The sequence below is a fragment of the Panulirus ornatus genome, chromosome 16, assembly GCF_036320965.1.
Source record: "Panulirus ornatus isolate Po-2019 chromosome 16, ASM3632096v1, whole genome shotgun sequence".
Lineage (NCBI taxonomy): Eukaryota > Metazoa > Arthropoda > Malacostraca > Decapoda > Palinuridae > Panulirus > Panulirus ornatus.
Genome location: NC_092239.1, coordinates 15360211 through 15381716, shown reverse-complemented (window position 1 = coordinate 15381716; position 21506 = coordinate 15360211). Strand labels below are relative to the sequence as shown.

The 21506-nt window shown below is 39.4% G+C and overlaps 1 protein-coding gene across 1 annotated transcript in view; it reads right to left on the bottom strand.

Annotated features, from left to right (window-relative positions):
• Positions 1-2992: 2992 nt before the first annotated feature.
• LOC139753981 (uncharacterized) overlaps positions 2993-21506 on the bottom strand; it is a 39780-nt gene continuing 21266 nt past the window's right edge. Inside the window, exon 5 of the mRNA XM_071670943.1 lies at positions 2993-3659. Within this exon, the coding sequence (XP_071527044.1) occupies positions 3545-3659 (115 nt within the window). The 3' untranslated portion in view covers positions 2993-3544. The remainder of the gene's footprint in view (positions 3660-21506) is intronic.

Below are 21506 nucleotides of genomic sequence, written 5' to 3'. Positions count from 1 at the left end.
AACATGCGGAACTTAGTCGTCTAATTCCTCAATTATTCACTTCAATTAATTTCCATTTCATGTCCGTATAATCACCCGGCAACAATTAGCATTTGGTCTCATCACCCTTCAACAATTCACATTTGGCCTCATTAATGCGCAAATTCTATCAGAACTTATTACACGAATGACAATGATTATATAATGCACGGATAATGCTTCCACCTCTAATCTTTACCCTAAACAATATATTAAGTGTATGGTCACATATGATGATTAGTCTATCGTCTATCCTCACTGAACAGAACCATTTAGATTACATGCAAAGAAACATGTGATACATGTGATACGAGAAATGCTGGGTTACCAATGTGTGGCACAAAACCCTATAGCACTAATATACTCAAATGCCATCGACTATTGCGTCTTCTGTCAAGTACAAAATCGCAATGATGTAATTATTGAGTGTGTACCGCCTCCATCTCTTCCACATTTGAGTCTCCCTCGCCTACACAATAAACAAGCTGAAATGTTCTTAGTCTTCTCATTTAGCTTCCTTGTCCTTCACTGTTACCGTGATCATCAACTCTGCCTGCATCAGCAGGTGGTTGCAAACCCACAATTCTTTAATGGAACTGGTGCGGTTCATGGTCTCTATCCACATTATAAAAACCCGTAATTACTGAGCGTCTGAATTTTCCAATTCCCACTAACGAGACTTGCATGAAAACAACAAACGTAATACACAATTTTTAATGTCTGCTGATTACCTTTCGGTATGTTGTAAAGATTCAGTATCCTAATTCAGCTCTGGTTGCAACCGACTTTTGAAGAGAGTGATTTGCTCTTTTTAATGATATTCATTTGTACAAAGCAACAAAGACTCAGCGGATCGGCAGCAACATTACGCAAAAGAGTCTTCGTTATGCAGTTAATCAGTGTAACACATCTCACTGGGCACTCCTATTATCAAAAATGAAAAACACTAGTGTGATCGTATTTCCTCGTTGGAATACAATGTTCTTTATTTCTCTATTTCAGAATTAAAGGAAGTATAGGAACAGTAATGAATAACGACGAAGTCAAGCGCAAGCAACAAGAGAGGAGGACATAGGAAGGACTTTCCTTTGTGTTGTTGTGTGTAAGCTATTCATTTCATCTCTCCAAACTTATCAACCCGGTGCCACCCTTACAGCGTGAAATAGTTTATTCATTATTATTCATCAATCAGCAAACGCTTAGAGGTATATCAAAACATATATATACTAAGGGGAAAAAACGGGGGAAGCGAAGTCGTATTTAGCTCCAGCCTAGTCAAAAATCATGATTTTCAAGAAAACTAAGCAGTGAAAAATCACGTAGAATTCATGGTTAAATATGCATGGTAACACAGAATGTGAGTAAATATGGTAAGGGAAAATAGATGCGTAAAAAAGTTTCAAAATGTTTGGACCGAATCTTTTGAATTTTAATGAAAAAACTAAATTAAAAAATCCATTCTAGAAGTTTCTTCGAGAAACTCAATATTTTCGCCAAAAAATATTCGGTTTGCGATTTTAAATAGGCGGCACAGGAACTTGAGTACCGAACAGAGTAAAGGCCATACACAGTTAATATATGATATACTTAAGTAGAACAAATGCTGCTAGTTTTGGGGTAATTCATGAGATGGCCAAAACATCAAAGACTCTTCATGAACCAGACCAACTGCACAGTGATGGCTTTTTCAATTTTCAAATATATGCACATAGGTCTGAAGAACAAAAATGAAACTGTACAGAGAATGAAAGACATGCAGTTGTCTGTCAAGGAAGCAAGCAAGAGAGCTGTAAAAATGTCCACAGATATCATTGGTCAACATATTAAGGAAATCGATTCAACCTTGTACTTCTATACTTTATGCCATGATTCATGAAACGTTGCCTTTCTCAGCAACCAAGAGGAGCTGGTCAAGTTGCAACCTCTCATAAGTTAAACAAGTGTCACATGTGAGGGTGCATGAGTATGAGAACACAAACAATTTGTTTCTTTGTTGCAATAAGAGCTAGATCGTGATGTGCTATCCCTTTCAACAAATACTCAATGGCTTGGACTGGATTATAGAATTTAGGCTTATAAGCCAAGCACTGGAGCTTCAAAGGCTAATCAGTGCTACAGATACTCTACACACAACTATTTTCATCAAACGTCACAAATGTGGTGACCTTAGCACAGAAGACTGCCCAAAAAACTAAAAGATGCAAGCTTCTTGAAAATGTCAACCATCAGTTGTTAAACATTCTCCCACACAAAGCACAATGACTTTCCAGAAGACGACTGCCTTGAGGTTTAGCGATCCGCTTTGAAGGCATGAAGTCAGTTATGATGATACAAGCTTACAAATATTCAGTGGCTACAAACATTTCACCTCATAATGGACATCACAATTAAATATCCTGAACATGAAACAGCATCTTTTGGGCAAAAGCTAACACAGTTTGCCTGAGACTATGAAGCATGTTTGCTGGATCATCTTCCATTACTGAAACAATACTACAAGCCTGACACTGATAACCTACTTCTCAAAACGCAGGGAACCTTTAGGGGATGTTTTTAGGAATCTAGATGGGGAAAGGGGTCTTTGCAATGTGTGTTGAAACCATCTTTAAGCAGACACTTCAGCAATCAACTTAAAAGCATTTACAGGAGTGAACTGAGCAGAAAGGAACTTGACTTAGATGATTTACATAAAATATATGGAGTTCTTAAACTTTAAAGGCCTGCAAGCAGAAATTTAAAGTTGAAAAATAAATCATCCCATTGCGATGAAAAGTACTTAATATTAAAAAGGAAATCGAATTAAATATGGAATTCATTACTGCACATCGAAAATACACACAGAGGTATCTATTTGGCATTCTTTCCAACTTATTCACTTACCTGCCAAAACAAGTGTTCTAAGTATTTTGAAGAACTTCCAAAAATATAAACTGAAAAACCAACAAAATGATGCAAGTCTTCCTACAGTCCTGGTTGAAATTAAAAATGACAGCCTACTCCTCAAATAATAAATGACTCTCCATAGAAAATTGAGAGCAAAAAATGTTATAAAATCTATTGGAGTTGAACTTTTTCTTATTACTTTAGTTTAAGCAATGATAACTTCATGGGCAGTTCCAGTAATATGAACTGACACCAGCAATATAAAGGATGATGGTTGTTTTACCATTAGTATGTCTGAGACAAAAAAAATAAAGGCCTTTTCATCACTAAGTTCATATCAACAGTTTATGTTATGAAGACAATAGTACAAATACACTTTCACGGAACAATTGGTACACACTGCTGCATACTAGTGGGTGGCAGTCAACCACAGAGTGGTACTACCCCCTGGATTTTGAAAGGGTTGGTAGTTGCAGCTGTGGGAGCCAGCACTGAGGCTTCTGTGAAAAACCCCATCCAAGTACAAGATGCTTTTCTTCCCTTGTCTCATACTGACACCTCAACAAAGCTGACTGGAATAACTTACGAAAAATTCTTTCATGACTCTCTTCGGGTGAATTAATGTTCCTTATGTGGGGATGCTTCAGTCTCCACCAAATGCACTGCAGAAGTTATTGTTGAGGGAATGGAAGCCTTTATCCTCCAAGACAGCCTCTTCTTCCAATTCACTGTCCAACAGTTCCTCTTTTGAAGCCATTCTGAAAAGGATCCATGCATATCAGGCTTTGAAGATCTTTCCCTCCTCTGACTTCTATTCAGCATTTAACACTCCAGGTAAAAACTGAAGTTATCTGAGAGACAAACTGTTCCCAAATTCAAAGGAAGTGCAATAACTTCTCCTCTTTGTCCACTGATGGATCTTTCTAGTCTTAAGCCAAAGGAATAGTTTACATCTTCCGTTACTCTATCATTCCTTCACTTTTCTGTTCCAACCGTACTATAGCTGTCTCTCCCATATACAAAGCCACTAACTCTTTGACTCTTGTTGCTCCTCTAACTCCACCTTGAATGACTATAACATTCCCTCATCCCCTGATGCTCCTCTTACTAATCCTATGCCCCTACCTGTACTCTCTTTAGGAACTGTCCAAAAAGAACTTCTCTCTCAGGACACAAGCCATGCTTATGGTCCTGAAGGCATTCACTGTTAACTGAAAGAGTGTGCCTCTGAACTTGCACCTGTGCTTGCTCATGTGTACTATTTCTGTTTATAAACCAGAACTTTTCCTTCATCTTGGAAGGATGTGCTGGAACATCCTATCTGTAAGAAGGGTGATCGTCCTGTGGCTTTGACTTCTAACATTTACTAAGTCTTTGAATCCCTTCTCAACTCCCAAACCCTTTGATATCTTGAAGCTCACAGCCCTTTGATATCTTAAATCTCACAGTCTTTTTTTAATCACCAGGATGGCCTCTTCAAGGTGAAATCCACTGGAGATATTCTTAACTATCTTACTACAGTCTGGTCATCATCCCTAAAAGATTTGGGGGAACCCTATACAGTTGCCCTTAAAACAACCAAAGCTTTTGACAGACTGTTGTATCGGGGTATCATCTCTATGCTCCCCTCTTTTGGATCCCTTTCTTCACATTGCTCCTTCATATCTACCTTCCTTCCTGGCCAATCTATATCAGTGAGTATTGATGGATCAGCCTTTCCCCTCTCTTCCATCAACAGTAGTGTCCCTAATGGTTCTGTCCTGTCGCCTACATTCTATTTATCAATGATTTAATTCCTTCTACATATAACCAAATGCACTCATATGCTGCCGCCTCAGCACTACATTCCTCCACGTCCTTCAATTCTGCTCCTTCTCTCACTGTATCTGCCTCTAGTCTTAACACATTAGTCAATAAACTCCAACCTTGGACAGGATATCTCAGAGAAATAGACGAAATCTGGTTAAGTTTAATGCATCCAAGACCCATTTTCTGCCCATCTCTCTTTCAAAAATTTGCACAACTTTCCTTCAACGGTTCGGTTATTCCACCTCATCACTCAATGAACAAAGTTGGTATTACTGTAACATCCACGCAGTCTTGGAAACCCTACATTACGGAAATTGCTAAGTCTGCCTCTATGAAGCTGGTAGTCCTGTGTACATACATGCCGAACTTTCTCTTCTGAATAGTTTGCTTCGTTCATACTCAATTGATTCATCTTTGTATAGAGTACTGCTCTCATGTCTGGGGTGGTTCTAGCTCTGCATCCTCACTTGAAAGAGGTGACATGAAAGTGGTCTGTCTTATCAACTTTCCCAGGCTAACTACAAAACTTAACTAACTTGCTCTATGCTGCAATGTTGGTTCATTTTCTTTCTTCTATAGCTATTACTTTGGGTTTTACTCCCGAGAGCTGGCTGCTTATGTGCCTCCACCATTTAGCAGACCATGCAATACTCAAGATGCTATGTCACATGATTACTGTGTGGCCCCTGGAAAATGAAGGCTGGGCCTCTTTGATAACTGTTTCTTTTCCTCCATCTTGAAGCTTTGCAACTCTCTACCCTCTTCTGTCTTTCCCAGTAACTATGACTTGGCATTCTTTTAAAAAGCAAGTGTTCACTTCCTCCAAAATTTACAGATACTCTCCCTTCTTTTCTTTTTCCCCAACATTAACCTCCGTATATTTCAATTAAGGACCGGTCTGATGTGGACTTTTGTCTGACAGTAACCTCAAACTTAAAAAAAAACACTAATGGGTTACGGGCATTCAACCCTCACACACTCTTTTTCTGATACACAACATTTGACAACATGGAACAGAAACACATATTCATGTCTTTCCCTACTTTTTTACTTTGCAACTTGAAACTCATGGCAGTGCAAATAAAACAAAACTCTTTGGCGCCAATTCAGAGCTGCATCAACAGCCGAGAGGGTTTGGACAGACCCCAGATCGCCATCATGCATCTGGGATCCAACCTATTTCCATGGCAACAACTAGTCTTAGTTGTTCTTCTACCCATTTCTGCAACATTTGCAATCTTCAATTTAACCTTTCATCTGTTGAACACCATCTAATTACTTCCTCCACTGATCTCTTACTTCTCTCTGAAATCCATTTGTCCAAAGTTACTTCTCTTATGAGATGCGAGATCTCCAGTTACAATCTCTTATCACTGTTTCTGCTCCACGGGTGGAGTTTCTGCTTACTGTAATACAAAAACTCTTATCATTCGCCTCATGGATCTTGAGTCTTCTAATTTTGATGCCATTTGGCTAAAAATATCTCTACCTTCCATTAAGTTACTTTTGTTTCAATTATTTATTTATTTATTTTGCTTTGTCGCTGCCTCCCACGTTTGCGAGGTAGCGCAAGGAAACAGACGAAAGAAATGGCCTAACCCCCCCCCCATACACATGTATATACATACACGTCCACACACACAAATATACAGACCCATACATCTCAATGTACACATATATATACACACAGACACATACATATATACACATGCACACAATTCACACTGTCTGCCTTTATTAATTCCCATTGCCACCTCACCACACATGGAATAACATCCCCCTCCCCCCTCGTGTGTGCGAAGTAGCGCTAGGAAAAGACAACAATGGCCACATTCGTTCACACTCAGTCTCTAGCTGTCATGCAATAATGCCCGAAACCACAGCTCCCTTTCCAACTCCAGGCCCCACACAACTTTCCATGGTTTACCCCAGATGCTTCACATGCCCTGATTCAATCCAATGACAGCACGTTGACCCCGGTATACCACATCAATCCAATTCACTCTATTCCTTGCCCGCCTTTCACCCTCCTGCATGTTCAGGCCCCGATCACTCAAAATCTTTTTCACTCCATCTTTCCACCTCCAATTTGGTCTCCCACTTCTCCTCGTTCCCTCCACCTCCGACACATATATCCTCTTGGTCAATCTTTCCTCACTCATTCTCTCCATGTGCCCAAACCATTTCAAAACACCCTCTTCTGCTCTCTCAACCACACTCTTTTTACTTCCACACATCTCTCTCACCCTTACATTACTTACTCGATCAAACCACCTCACACCACATATTGTCCTCAAACATCTCATTTCCAGCACATCCACCCTCCTGCGCACAACTCTATCCATAGCCCACGCCTTGCAACCATACAACATTGCTGGAACCACTATTCCTTCAAACATACCCATTTTTGCTTTCCGAGATAATGTTCTCGACTTCCACACAGTCTTCAAGGCTCCCAGGATTTTCGCCCCTCCCCCACCCTATGATTCACTTCTGCTTCCATGGTTCCATCCGCTGCCACATCCACTCCCAGATATCTAAAACACTTTACTTCCTCCAGTTTTTCTCCATTCAAACTTACCTCCCAATTGACTTGACCCTCAACCCTACTGTACCTAATAACCTTGCTCTTATTCACATTTACTCTTAACTTTCTTCTTTCACACACTTTACCAAACTCAGTCACCAGCTTCTGCAGTTTCTCACATGAATCAGCCACCAGCGCTGTATCATCAACGAACAACAACTGACTCACTTCCCAAGCTCTCTCATCCCCAACAGACTTCATACTTGCCCCTCTTTCCAAAACTCTTGCATTCACCTGCCTAACAACCCCATCCATAAACAAATTAAACAACCATGGAGACATCACACACCCCTGCCGCAAACCTACATTCACTGAGAACCAATCACTTTCCTCTCTTCCTACACGTACACATGCCTTACATCCTTGATGAAAACTTTTCACTGCTTCTAACAACTTGCCTCCCACACCATATATTCTTAGTACCTTCCACAGAGCATCTCTATCAACTCTATCATATGCCTTCTCCAGATCCATAAATGCTACATACAAATCCATTTGCTTTTCTAAGTATTTCTCACATACATTCTTCAAACCAACACCTGATCCTAATTCCTCCAACTATGTACAACTCTTTAACTTCTTGCCATGAAGCTCAGCTTTTCTCATTCCCACACTGAAGCTCTCTATGAAGGGGATATCAATGTACAACACAAGGACAGGTTTGGTTATAATCACAACGGTTCTAGTAGAGCTAGAGAACTTTTTCTCCCTTTCTCTCTTTCTGCTAGAGCTCCCGACCATCATGATCATTCTTCTAACACACTTGACTTTTTTCACCTCTATGTATACACCACTTTTGCCCCCTTAAGGTCCTTTGACCACATTCTTACACCTATTACTTTTAACTGGGCACATCCATCCTCTTCTCCCACTCAAAATGCCAACTTTGACACTTTAGGAGAGCTTAGTGGCTAAACCTGCACAGCTTCTACATTGACTTTCCCTGAGATGAGTACTGCTTCTCTGGTCAGGATGCCTCGTTGTGGTGAAAAACTAACTAGCATAGCAGTAATCTTGGTTGGGATAAAGGCCTACATCCTATCTTCTTCTAAATGGTTTTATCCTTACTCGTGTTATGATCACTCCTACATGAATGCCTGCCGCATCAGGGATGTTGCACACCAGACCATGAAACTCTTCCCCAGAAACCCAATTTGATTTCATTTCAGCTTGGAATCATTGCAAAGTTATTTTTCAAAGAGCCAAGTGCACCTTCATAAAAAAAAAAGTAAGATGAACTGACTTCCTCTTACTGACAAATGTTTGGTCCTTAAAAGAAAAGCATCAACTTATATATATAAAGAAATCCTTCTCTTTTCTTATGTGATCAGCCCATTGCTAACTCTCCCACTGATAAAGCCGCTCTATTGGACACCTTGTTTTCCTCCAACTTAACTTTCAATGATTCAGAGTCTGATCGTCGAGCCCATCTCCTTCCTCAACCTATACTGTCTCCTATGTTCTCCTCATGCAAGGTCTTACAGATGCTCTAACAGATCCAGTTGGATAAGGTGTATGGCTCCGATTGCACATCTCGTGTTCTAAGGAAATGTGCCTCTGAGCTAACACAAATTCTTGCTCACTATTTTTGTCTCAATCTAAAAACCCAGTCTCTTCCTTCTGCTTGGAAGCATACCTTGGTGTAGACCATTCCAAGAAAGGAGACCACTCTAAACCCCTATCTATTGCCCCATAGGTCTCACTTCTGCTAAATCGTAAATCTTTGAAACTTTCCTAAACTCTCGCTTTCTAGAACACTTTGAATCCCATTCCCTTCTTTCTGATCACTAGTATGGATTTTGCAGTGCACAGTGTACTGGTGATCTCTTTATATGACTTACCTCTGGTCACCTCCCTCAGAAATTTTGTTATCGCCCTTGACATCTCCAAAGCACTTGACAGGATGTGGCATAAGTCTTTGCTTTCTAACCTCCTTTGCTCTGTTTTCAATAATTCTCTCTGTTCTCAAATGCATAGTTTCCTTTCAGGCTGTTTAATCACCGCAGTCATCGATACAACTTCCCCCTCCTATCCTATCAACAGTGGTGTACCTCAGGGTTCTGTTCTATCATCTACTCTCTTCTTCTCTCAATAAATGATCTCTTCCACTTCTAATCCTCTCATGCTGCTGATTCCACTTTACGTATACCAACTCACTCTTCCTCCCCTCCTTCCTCAAATATTCTCTCTCTTTCTGGTACTAATCATATTCCCTCTCTTAAGTGACTTGTTTAATATTTTGGATTAGGGTAGCAATATCTTAATAGCACTAAAATGCAATTTCTCCCTATATCTTTTCCTAAGAGTTATATGTTTCCCCCTGACCAATTTTAAAACACCACAATTCATCCTTATCTTAATATAACACACTGGGCATAACAATTTCCTCCACTATATCTCACAAACCTTATGGACTGTAATGAAAATCAAAATGTCTGCATCCTGAAAGGTCTCGTGAATTTTTTTTTAAGCTCTTTCAAATTTACAGGGGTTTTATTCACCCAAGTAAGGAATACTGCTAACGTATCTTGGGGCACTCCCCCTCTAACTCTCTATTAACTAGAGTGGAATTAAAATCCTTCCATCTCATCAATATTCCTGACATCACCTCTTTCAACCTTCCTTTTCCATACCTCTGCAATGTTTTTACTGTCTCTCCACTCTATAGGTATTGTGGCCAATGTCTTGTGAATCATTACATGCGTCTCCACCCCAAGTTTGGGCCTGTTTGGCCGCTGCTTCCCAAAACTTGTTTGTGGAGACTGGCCCCTCAAGGATTGGCTTTTACGATACCTTATTCTTTCCACAAACAGCTAAACTATGCTGCTGTCTTTCTCTCTTCATACAATCTTTCTTCCTTTAAAAGTCAAGTCTATAAACATTTGTGGAGCCCTGATTAATTTCTACTGTCTCTAACATTTTTCTTTCACCCGAGATGGACTTGATAGAAGCATATATGTCTGTGCCATAATAATCATTAAAAAAATAGTAGTACCAGTTAAGTCAGAGAAAACTGTCAAAACTTTTTGTGAGCTATAAGGGTTGTATAGTATGACAATATCTTATAAATGACATTTCATATCAGCATGTACTTTGGAGACACCAAGTATGGTGCTGATCTGAAAGAAAAAAATGGCTCCTGTTCTTTGGGATGCTAAACCCTAACCAAGAACAAAATCCCCCCCCCCCCCAAAAAAAAAATCATTTTCTGCTTTAATTCAAACACCTTAAGATTCTTATTTCCAAATAGTTAAAATCGACTGCCACATTGATTTGAACAATGCCTAAGCAGAACAGATCTTCCAGTGGTCTACCTGTTCTGTGTGGAACATAACTATCACAGCTTTTAAAGACATGCCAGTGGTATTCATATGGTTACAAAAAGTTGCCAGTGGCTGTGAAACATTTAACCATAAAAAGGTAAACAACCTGTCATAAGCTGCTGGCAACAGTGACCACATCTTAAGCTCCATTACTCATTCTACAGTTTATACACAGCTCATGTGAAAAATCTACTATATTAGAGCAGCAGTGGATCAATAAATTATATAACACTAAACGGAAAAGTATACTACATACTTTGTGAAGGCATGCAATACTTACAGTAACCATAATCACAATATGGGAAGTTCAGAAAGTTTGTGTATAAGTGTCCCTGCATGCCTCCTTGACCACCACCTGGATCCATTTTTGACACATGCAGACTGCTCACAAGAGTAGTACTTAAAATAATACTTACACAGAAAAAGAAAACAAATATATTACCAGTACTACATGCCTGGGTATCAGGAGGGTTAGTGACATCTGCTCAGTGGGCCATCAGTTCGGTGATTGTCAAGTTGCATTACTCTGACCCAGGTATATGTCTTTTCTTTCTGCCTCACTAACACATGGACTACTGGCATGCTGTCCACAAACATTCTCTCCTTGTCATATGTAACACCTGACAACACTTAACTCACACAGCTTATTCTTCATAACTCTAGATTTTCCTGTGGGGAGCACTCTGCTCTAGCCCTGCCTTTTGGCAAAATGGTAGGAGCAGTAGATAAAAGTAGTTGGTAGGAATATTTAGGCAGAATCATTACATAGAAATGTTAAGTAAATTAGTTGGTAGGAGCATTTGATAGAGGTGGTAAGTAGGAAAATGAGGCAGGAGTCTCGGCAAATACTGCAATACAGTTGCCCTCTGCTAGTGGCCTGTTAAGGGTGAGGCACTAAAGGCTAAGAAGCAGCACTGGAATTCACTAGTTGTGATGACTCTATTACCTTTGAGGAAGTTCCTACTGGAACAGGCATTACAGCTGCCCTCTGCCAGTGGCCTCTTAAAGGTGAGACACTAAAGATAAGATGTGGCACTGGAGTTCACTAGTTATGGAGACTATTGCCTTTGAGGAAGTTCTATTGGAAAAGGGATCAAAGATAGAGATAGATAGACAGGTAATACCAGGAAAGATATTATAGCAAATTCTGCTCTCAGAGAAAGAAGAGCCAGCCCAGATAATGTGTGAGCAGTACTCAATATTGGTACAAAAAAAATGCCAGTATACAAGGCAAGTCCCTAAGAAAAATAGCTGTGGCTCAAAGAAAATGATGTTCATTATGTGAGGTTCCCAAAATGCACAATGATATGATTACATACAGCACAGCATGATTAAGATCATTTGCAAAGAGAAGAAAAATGTTAGGCCATAACAAAGAACCTGTTGACAAGATAACTGGGAGATTTCACTCCATCACCAACACAATGGGAATTACCAAAATGAAAATTAAACATCTGAGAAGTGAAAGAAACAGAAAAACCATAGGAAAATGTTTAGAGAGCAAAAAAAGACTTCGCCGCACCATTAAATGCCTCAAGAAATATTGAGGACCCAGACACTGGATTCATCAAAATCCCTAGGACAGTGGGAGCAGAGGTGGGTCACACAGATCACCAGTAAACCTTGTACCATAAAAGCTATATTGGTGATCCAAAAGAGGGGAATGAGATTCTAAATGTTTTAGGGAAAGAGCTAAGCAAATTCTGAAAACTCTGGAGAAACCATAATCAATATATGAATATCATCAGTAGTAAAGACATTAGGAGTATCACTGATTTTGGAATACATAATACAGTACAGGTATCAACACACAATCTCTAATTCTGCTCTCATAAGAACCACAGCTTGATACCAAAATTAAAGAAATGAAAATGATGGGTAAATATATTTCATTTCTACTAGGGTAACAAAAGACAATGGTGTCAGTAAAACAACCACATATCTCAACAGGGAGCTTTTAAAGTATTTCCCAAATGCTAGTTCTGTTTAACAACTAATTCCAATTCTTTACTATGAAACAACGAAACTTATCAAAAATGTAAATTCAGAACTAGTTATACATTAAAGAGTGTTTCAAAATTGTAATTGCGGTGATATCTAAACACTGCATCACCTATATGGAAAACAATACGACAAAACAAATGTATGGCAATACTTAAAAATTGCATCATCTACATGAAAAAAAATGTGAAAACAAATGTATGGTAATATTTAGCACTGCATCTTCTACGAACACACAAACAAGGCCAAAACAAAGTAATGGTTGCACAGTAATATATATCATATCAAACCACTCAGTGATATTTAAACACTGTATCTTCTACGTGAAAAAAAAATAAGCCAAAACAAAGTAATGGTTGCACTATAATGTGTATATTAAGCCACTCAGTTGCAAAACTACTTCACATGAAGAGGTAAAATCTAGCTTTCCTCACTCATGTAGCTGGATGTGCAAATCAACCAAACAAATATGCATGAAAAAATTAAAAGGACTTACACCTCACCTAGCTCTACCACAACCTTAAAACAATTTTGAAAATAAACATGTATAGCATGGAGACTCTCACTGGTCATTAAGTATAACAAACTGCAATATGAATATTTCATGACATATTTTCACAGCAAAACTACCATAATTACAAGGAAAACACACTGAAAAGTATATTCTTTAGATTCTCTGCTAGCTAGCAAGGAAGATCGGATCAAATGATTATATGTAGCTATATTTATATATAACTGCAGAAGCTGGTGACCGAGTTTAATAAAGTGTGTGAGAGAAGAAAGTTGAGAGTAAATGTGAATAAGAGCAAGGTCATTAGGTACAGTAAGGTTGAGGGAAAAGTCAATTGGGAGGTAAGTTTGAAGAAAAACTGGAGGAAGTGAAATGTTTTACATATCTGGGAGTGGATTTAACAGCGGAGGGAACCATGGAAGCGGGAGCTAGTCATAGGGTGGGGGAGGGGGTGAAGGTTCTGGGAGTGTTGAAGAATGTGTGGAAGGTGAGAAGATTATCTCGGAAGGCAGATATGGGTATGTTTGAAGGAATAGTGGTTCCAACAATGTTATATGGTTGCGAGGCATGGGCTACAGATAGGGTTGTGCAGAAGAGGGTGGATGTGTTGGAAATGAGATGTCTGAGGACAATATGTGGTATGAGGTGGTTTGATCGAGTAAGTTGAGAGAGCAGAAGAGGGTGTATTGAAATGGTTTGGTCACATGGAGAGAATGAGTGAGGAAAGATTGACAAAGAGGATATATGTGTCAGAGGTGGAGGGAACGAGAAGTGGGAGACCAAATCAGAGGTGGAAGAATGGAGTGAAAAAGATTTTGAATGATTGGGGCCTGAACATGCAGGAGGGTGAAAGGCATGCAAGGAGTAGAGTGAATTGGAACGATGTGGTATACCGGGATCGACGTGCTGTCAATGGATTGAACCAGGGCATGTGAAGTGTGTGGGGTAAACCATGGAAAGTTTTGTGGGGCCTAGATGTGGAAAGGGAGCTGTGGTTTGGGTGCATTACACATGACAGCTAGAGACTGATTGTGAAGAAATGTAGCCATTGTTGTCTTTTCCTAGCGCTACCTCGTGCACATACAGGGGGAGGGTGGTACCATTTTATGCGTGATGGAGTGGCGACGGGAATGACTGAGGGCAGCAAGTATGAATATGTACATGTGTACATGTGTATTTGTCTGTGTATGTATATATATGTATACATTGAAATGTATAGGTATGTATATGTGTGTGTGTGGGCATGTATGCAAATATATGTGTATGTAGGTGGGTTAGGCCATTCTTTCGTCTGTTTCCTTGCGCTATCTCGCTAATGCAGGAGACAGTGACAAAGTATAATAAATATAAATAAATAATCTATCTTATTATATTTATCATACTTTGTCGCTGTCTCCCGCGTTAGCGAGGTAGCGCAAGGAAACATAGGAAAGAATGGCCCAACCCACCCACATACACATGCATATACATACACATCCATACACGCACATATACATACCTATACCTTTCAATGTATACATATATATACATACACAGACATATACATACATACACATATACAATATTCATACTTGCTGCCTTTATTCATTCCCGTCGCAACCCCGCCACACATGAAATGACAACCCCCTCCCCCCACACGCATGCGAGGTAGCAATATGAAAAGACAACAAAGGCCACATTCGTTCCCACTCAGTCTCTGGCTGTCATGTGTAATGCACCCAAACCAAAGCTCCCTTTCCACATCCAGGCAACACAAAACTTTCCATTGTTTACCCCAGACACTTCACATGCCCTGGTTCAATCCATTGACAGCACATCGACCTCGGTATACCTCATCGTTCCAATTCACTCTATTCCTTGCACGCCTTTCACCCCCCTGCATGTTCAGGCCCCGATTGCTCAAAATCTTTTTCACTCCTTCTTTCCACCTCCAATTTGGTCTCCCACTTCTCCTCGTTCCCTCCACCTCTGACACATATATCCTCTTTGTCAATCTTTTCTCACATATTCTCTCCATGTGACCAAACCATTTCAAAACACCCTCTTCTGCTTTCAATGTATACATATATATACATACACAGACATATACATACATACACATATACAATATTCATACTTGCTGCCTTTATTCATTCCCGTCGCAACCCCGCCACACATGAAATGACAACCCCCTCCCCCCACACACATGCGAGGTAGCAATATGAAAAGACAACAAAGGCCACATTCGTTCCCACTCAGTCTCTGGCTGTCATGTGTAATGCACCCAAACCAAAGCTCCCTTTCCACATCCAGGCAACACAAAACTTTCCATTGTTTACCCCAGACACTTCACATGCCCTGGTTCAATCCATTGACAGCACATCGACCTCGGTATACCTCATCGTTCCAATTCACTCTATTCCTTGCACGCCTTTCACCCCCCTGCATGTTCAGGCCCCAATTGCTCAAAATCTTTTTCACTCCTTCTTTCCACCTCCAATTTGGTCTCCCACTTCTCCTCGTTCCCTCCACCTCTGACACATATATCCTCTTTGTCAATCTTTCCTCACATATTCTCTCCGTGTGACCAAACCATTTCAAAACACCCTCTTCTGCTCTCTCAACCACACTCTTTTTTATTACCACACATCTCTCTTACCCTTTCATTACTTACTCGATCAAACCACCTCACACCACATATTGTCCACAAACATCTCATTTCCAACACATCCACCCTCCTCCACACAACCCTATCTATAGCCCACACCTCGCAACCATATAACATTGTTGGAACCACTATTCCTTCAAACATACCCATTTTTGCTTTCCGAGATAATCTTCTTGCCTTCCACACATTCTTCAACACTCCCAGAACCTTCACCCCTCCCCCACCCTGTGACTCACTTCCGCTTCCATGGTTCCATCTGCTGCCAAATCCACTCACAGATATCTAAATCACTTCACTTCCTCTAGTTTTTCTCCACTCAAACTTGCCTCCCAATTGACTTGTCCCTTAACCATACTATACCTAATAACCTTGCTCTTATAAATAATCTATATATATATCTATTATACTTAATCGCCGTCTCCTACATCACCAAGGAAGTGCAAGGAAAACAGGTGAGGAATGTAGATATACAATCAAATATACAAACAGTTATTTCTATAAAAGCTAACTTGCATAAAGACATGTTTCTACAATACTGATAAAAATAATTAGGCACCACTTTTAACTTGGCATGTCACAAGGTTCTTGTAAAACTGTAAGTAATTCTTCAGTTAAAGAAAAGACATTAATACAAAACAATACAAAGGTTACAATAAAGAACTATAATCTTTGCCTGGAGACTGACCATACCAGTCTTAAAGAGGCAGTACTTTTCCCAATTCATAACCAAACAGCTGATGTATGGGCTATACTATGAGTGCTATATACACAAAAAATGTAGTGAAAATATGAAAAAATAAAAGGTCTGAAATGCTAAATACACAAAATGAAGTGAAAATATAAAGAAATAAAAGGTTCATATAAAAAAATCCTGATAGAAACAAAATTTATCTTGCTACAGATAAACAGGAAAACGATAAAAAATTACAAGTGTCAGAAATGATAAAACAAAAAAAAGTTCATCAAAGAAAGATAAAAAGGCCAAGAAGTTACAATATACTATAATTTCTGATACTTGTATACACAGATTAATGTACGCTAAAAATTACTAATTGGTTAGAATGCATAAAAACAGCAAGTTCTTTAGAAAAAAAATAAGAGAAAAATGAAAACTTTAATTTACATATCTTAAATTCATAAACATAACAAATCATATGTGAAACAGCTGTCTGGACATATGAAGCATAAGACTAATGAGGACTAAACACAGTTTACCAGAAAAGCACCATCTGAAAAACACCACCTGAAGTACATTATGAAAACAAACCTAAATTAGGTGACAGAGAAAAACTAACTGTGCCAGACACAATAATACATCTAGGGTACACATGGCTGAACTGGTAATTACATTTCAGATAAATCAGTAACATAAAAAAAAGACACCAAATAAAAATTTCAAGGCAAAAGGCAATGTACAATGCAGAAACATGGTGTTATTCATTTAATGATGAATGTGAGGACAAGTTTCTAACAAAGCCTTTTACTGTAGATAGGATACAGTGCTTAAAACATTTTTTCAATCCAATGTGTATGAAAAATTCTATGACTTATTAATCATTGTATATAGTAATTAATAAAATTTATACTTAAATAAATGTAAAATCATTTATGAAGACTGTATAACCACTAAAATGTAATGATAATTTCCTATATATGTGTAAAACTACTGCAATAAGCAATACCTAATCATAAAATACAAAATAACACTGAGATAGATTATGTTCATTATCTCAGGAGATAAGGTTAAACTTATCAAAATACTCTACTTCAAAACCTTATCAAATCATTACATATATAAAAACACTATTAGCTGGCAGAGAATACTATAACTCAAGAGACAGATATAGTTCATTATCTTTGCAAGTAATTCGAACTAATAAAGTATCAACTGAAGACAATGGCTTACAAAAGCATAAACTTTCCCCTCAATATTTCTCCAGTAAGCAATCTAATTCATTTGACCATATTCAAAGTTAATTTCTACTTTCCAATTTGCCATACATTCTTATCTACTTATCTATCTCACGTCAGCGAGGTAGCGCAAGGAAACAGACGAAAGAATGGCCCAACCCACCCACATACACATGTATATACATACACGTCCACACAAGCACATATACATACCTATACATTTCAACATATACATATATATACATACCCAGACATATACATGAACATAATTCATACTTGCTGCCTTTATTCATTGCCATCGCCACCCCGCCACACATGAAATGACAACCCCCTCTCCCAGCATGCGTGCGAGGTAGCGCTAGGAAGACAACAAAGGCCACATTCGTTCGCACTCAGTCTCTAGCTGTCATGTATATTGCACCGAAACCACAGCTCCCTTTCCACATCCAGGCAACACAATACTTTCCATGGTTTACCCCAGACGCTTCACATGCCCTGGTTCAATCCATAGACCACATCGTTCTAATTCACTCTATCCTTTGCATGCCTTTCACCCTCCTGCACGTTCAGGCCCCAATCACTCAAAATCTTTTCCACTCTATCTTTCCACCTCCAATTTGGTCTCCCACTTCTCCTCGTTCCCTCCACCTCTGACACACATATCCTCTCTGTCAATCTTTCCTCACTCATTCTCTCCATGTGACCAAACCATTTCAAAACACCCTCTTCTGCTCTCTCAACCACACTCTTTTTATTACCACACATCTCTCTTACCCTTTCATTACTTACTCGATCAAACCACTCCACACCACATATTGTCCTCAAACATCTCGTTTCCAACACATCCACCTTCCTCTGCACAACTCTATCTATAGCCCATGCCTCGCAACCATATAACACTGTTGGAACCACTATTCCTTCAAACATCCCCATTTTTGCTTTCCAAGATAATGTTCTCGCCTTCCTCACATTTTTCAACGCTCCCAGAACTTTTGCCCCCTCCCCTACCCTGTGACTCACTTCCACTTCCATGGTTCCATCCACTGGCAAATCCACTCCCAGATATCTAAAACACTTCACTTCCTAGTTTTTCTCCATTCAAACTTACCTCCCAATTGATTTGTCCCTCAACCCTACTGTACCTAAAAACCTTACTCTCATTCACATTTACTCTCAGCTTTCTTCTTTCACACACTTTACCAAACTCAGTCACCAGTTTCACTCGAGCCAAAACATCCAGTTTACTTTCCTCCAACATACTACCTATCTCTCCTTTTTTTCTCATCTTGGTTACCTCCACACACATTTACACACCACAATCTGAGCCTTCGAGGAGGATGAGCACTCCCCGCGTGACTCCTTCTGTTTCCCCTTTTAGAAAGTTAAGATACAAGGAGGGGAGGGTTACATACATTCTTAGATTTCTATATTCTCCTTTCTCTCTTCCAAGCACTCTGTGGTCAGGATTACAGAATGTGCTGCTTCAAAAAGATTCCTTTCACATCCACATGACCTTCATTTCTTATGGGTTTCACGTAGCAAAATGTATATTTTGTGAGATAGCAAGCAAATGAGCCATCCTTATTCACATCTCCCTTTGAGGCCTTTCTTCATCTGTTTCTGTTGCTACCTTGCTAACATGGGAAATGGCAATCAAGTGTGAAAGATAAAAAAAGAAGACAACTTTAACTAAAAATGAGCAAATGAGGCCATTTCTTTCTTTATTCTTGGAACTACCTTGCTAACAGGGGAAATGACCAACACTTAAGAAAGAAAGAATGAATTACATTTAAATCTTTACAACTGGAAAAATAAAAAACTCATATAAGCCACCCCCAGCATCAGAGGTAAAATCAGGAAATATGAAGAAAATGCACATGGACAGGTCTGTAAGGCCTGAATGTGGATGAGGAGCTGTGGTTTCAGTGCACTGCACAGCAAATAGAGAATGAGTGTGAATGGATGTGGCCTTTCTTCGTCTTGTTTCTTGACAATACCTCGCTGACACAGGGTGATCAGGTGTGGAGGAAGAAAGGAAAATATATGTTATTGTTTTCTTTTCCTTCATACTTTGTTCTGTTTCCCATGGGGTGGGGTGATGTCAGGAATGAATGAAGGCAAGCAATTATGAAAATATACATATGTATATATGTATGTGCATTCCTATGAGTCCACGAGGACTCATGTGTATGTACATGTATATGTATGTACATATATCAAGTAAGGTAGTGACTGTGGTGTTGATTAGTAGGTTGGTATGATATTCAAAGCATGTATGGATCTTGGTGAAGTACCTGAGGATTGGCAAAATGCATGCATAAGTACCACTGTACAAAAGCAAAGGGGATAAAGGTAAGTGTTCAAATTACAGAGGCATAAGTTTGTTGAGTATACCTGGAAAATTATATGGGAGAGTATTGATTGAGCGGGTGAAGGCATGTACAAAGCATCCTACTAGGGAGGAGAAGTGTGGTTTGGCGTAATGCATGTACAAAGCCATTGCTAAAAGGCAAATGGGATAAAACTGAGTTCAAACTACACAGGGATAAGTTTGTTGAGTATACCTGGAAAATTATATGAGAGAGTATTGATTCAGAGGGTGAAGTCATGCACAGACATTCACATATATACACATGTACATGTTCATACTTGCTTGCCTTCATTCATTCCTGTCACTACCCCACCCCAAAGGAAATAGCATCGCTACCCTTCCACTTCAGTGAGGTAGTGTCAGGAAAACAGACAAAAAGGATACATTCGTTCACGCTCAGGCTCTACACATTCACCATTTCCTGCATTAGCAAAGTAGCTTAGTGAACAGATGACCAAGCCTTAGAGAGGAAAATCCTCACTACACCTCATTCTCTGTTCCTTCTTTTGGAAAAGTAAAAACTGAAAGGGAGGATTTCCAGCACCCCACTCCCACCCCTTTTTAGATGCTTTCTACAACAGGCAGGGAACATGGCACAAGAAGTAAGGAAGGAGTAGCAACACTTCTGAAGCAGTTGTGGGAGTGTGTGATATAGTGTGAGAAAGTAAATTCTATACTAATGGGGGTAAAACTGAAAGTTATGGCGAGAGATGGGTGATCATGGGCACTTATGCACCTGGTCATGAAATGACAGATCATGTGAGGCAAGTGTTTTGGGAACAGCTGTGTGTGTCAGCAGTCTTGGTGAATGAAATTGCGTATTAGTGATGGGTGATATGAATGTGAAGGTGAGTAACGTGGCAGTTGAGGGTATAATTGGTGTGCAAGGGGTTTTCAGTGTTGTGAATGGAAATGGTGAAGAGCTTGTGGATTTGTGTGCTGAAAAAGACTGGTAATTTAGAGTACCTGGTTTAAAAATAGAGATATACACAAGTATACATACATGAATAGGAGAGATGGTCAACAGGCATTATTAAATGATGTATTAATTGATAGGCATTTAAAAGAGAGAATTCTATATGTAAATGTGCTGAGAGGTGTAGCTAGTGGGATGTTTGATCACTAACTTGTGAAGGCAAAGGTAAAGATTTTCAAAAATATGGAAGAATGTCAAGAAGAGAGTGGTGAGAGTAAGTGAGCTTGGAAAAGAGACTCATGTGAAGAAATACCAACAGAGACTGAGTATAAAATGGCAAAAGTTGAGAGAAAATGAAGCGACGGGAGTGGGTGAGGAATGGGAAGTATCTATATTATTTGCTTATGCATCAATTGAGAGGCATGCAACAGAGACTTTGGATGTGAACATGCCATGAGGGGCAGCTTGTGGAATGTCTGATCACTATCTTGTGAAGATGAGGGTGAAGATTTGTACAGCTTTTTGAAAA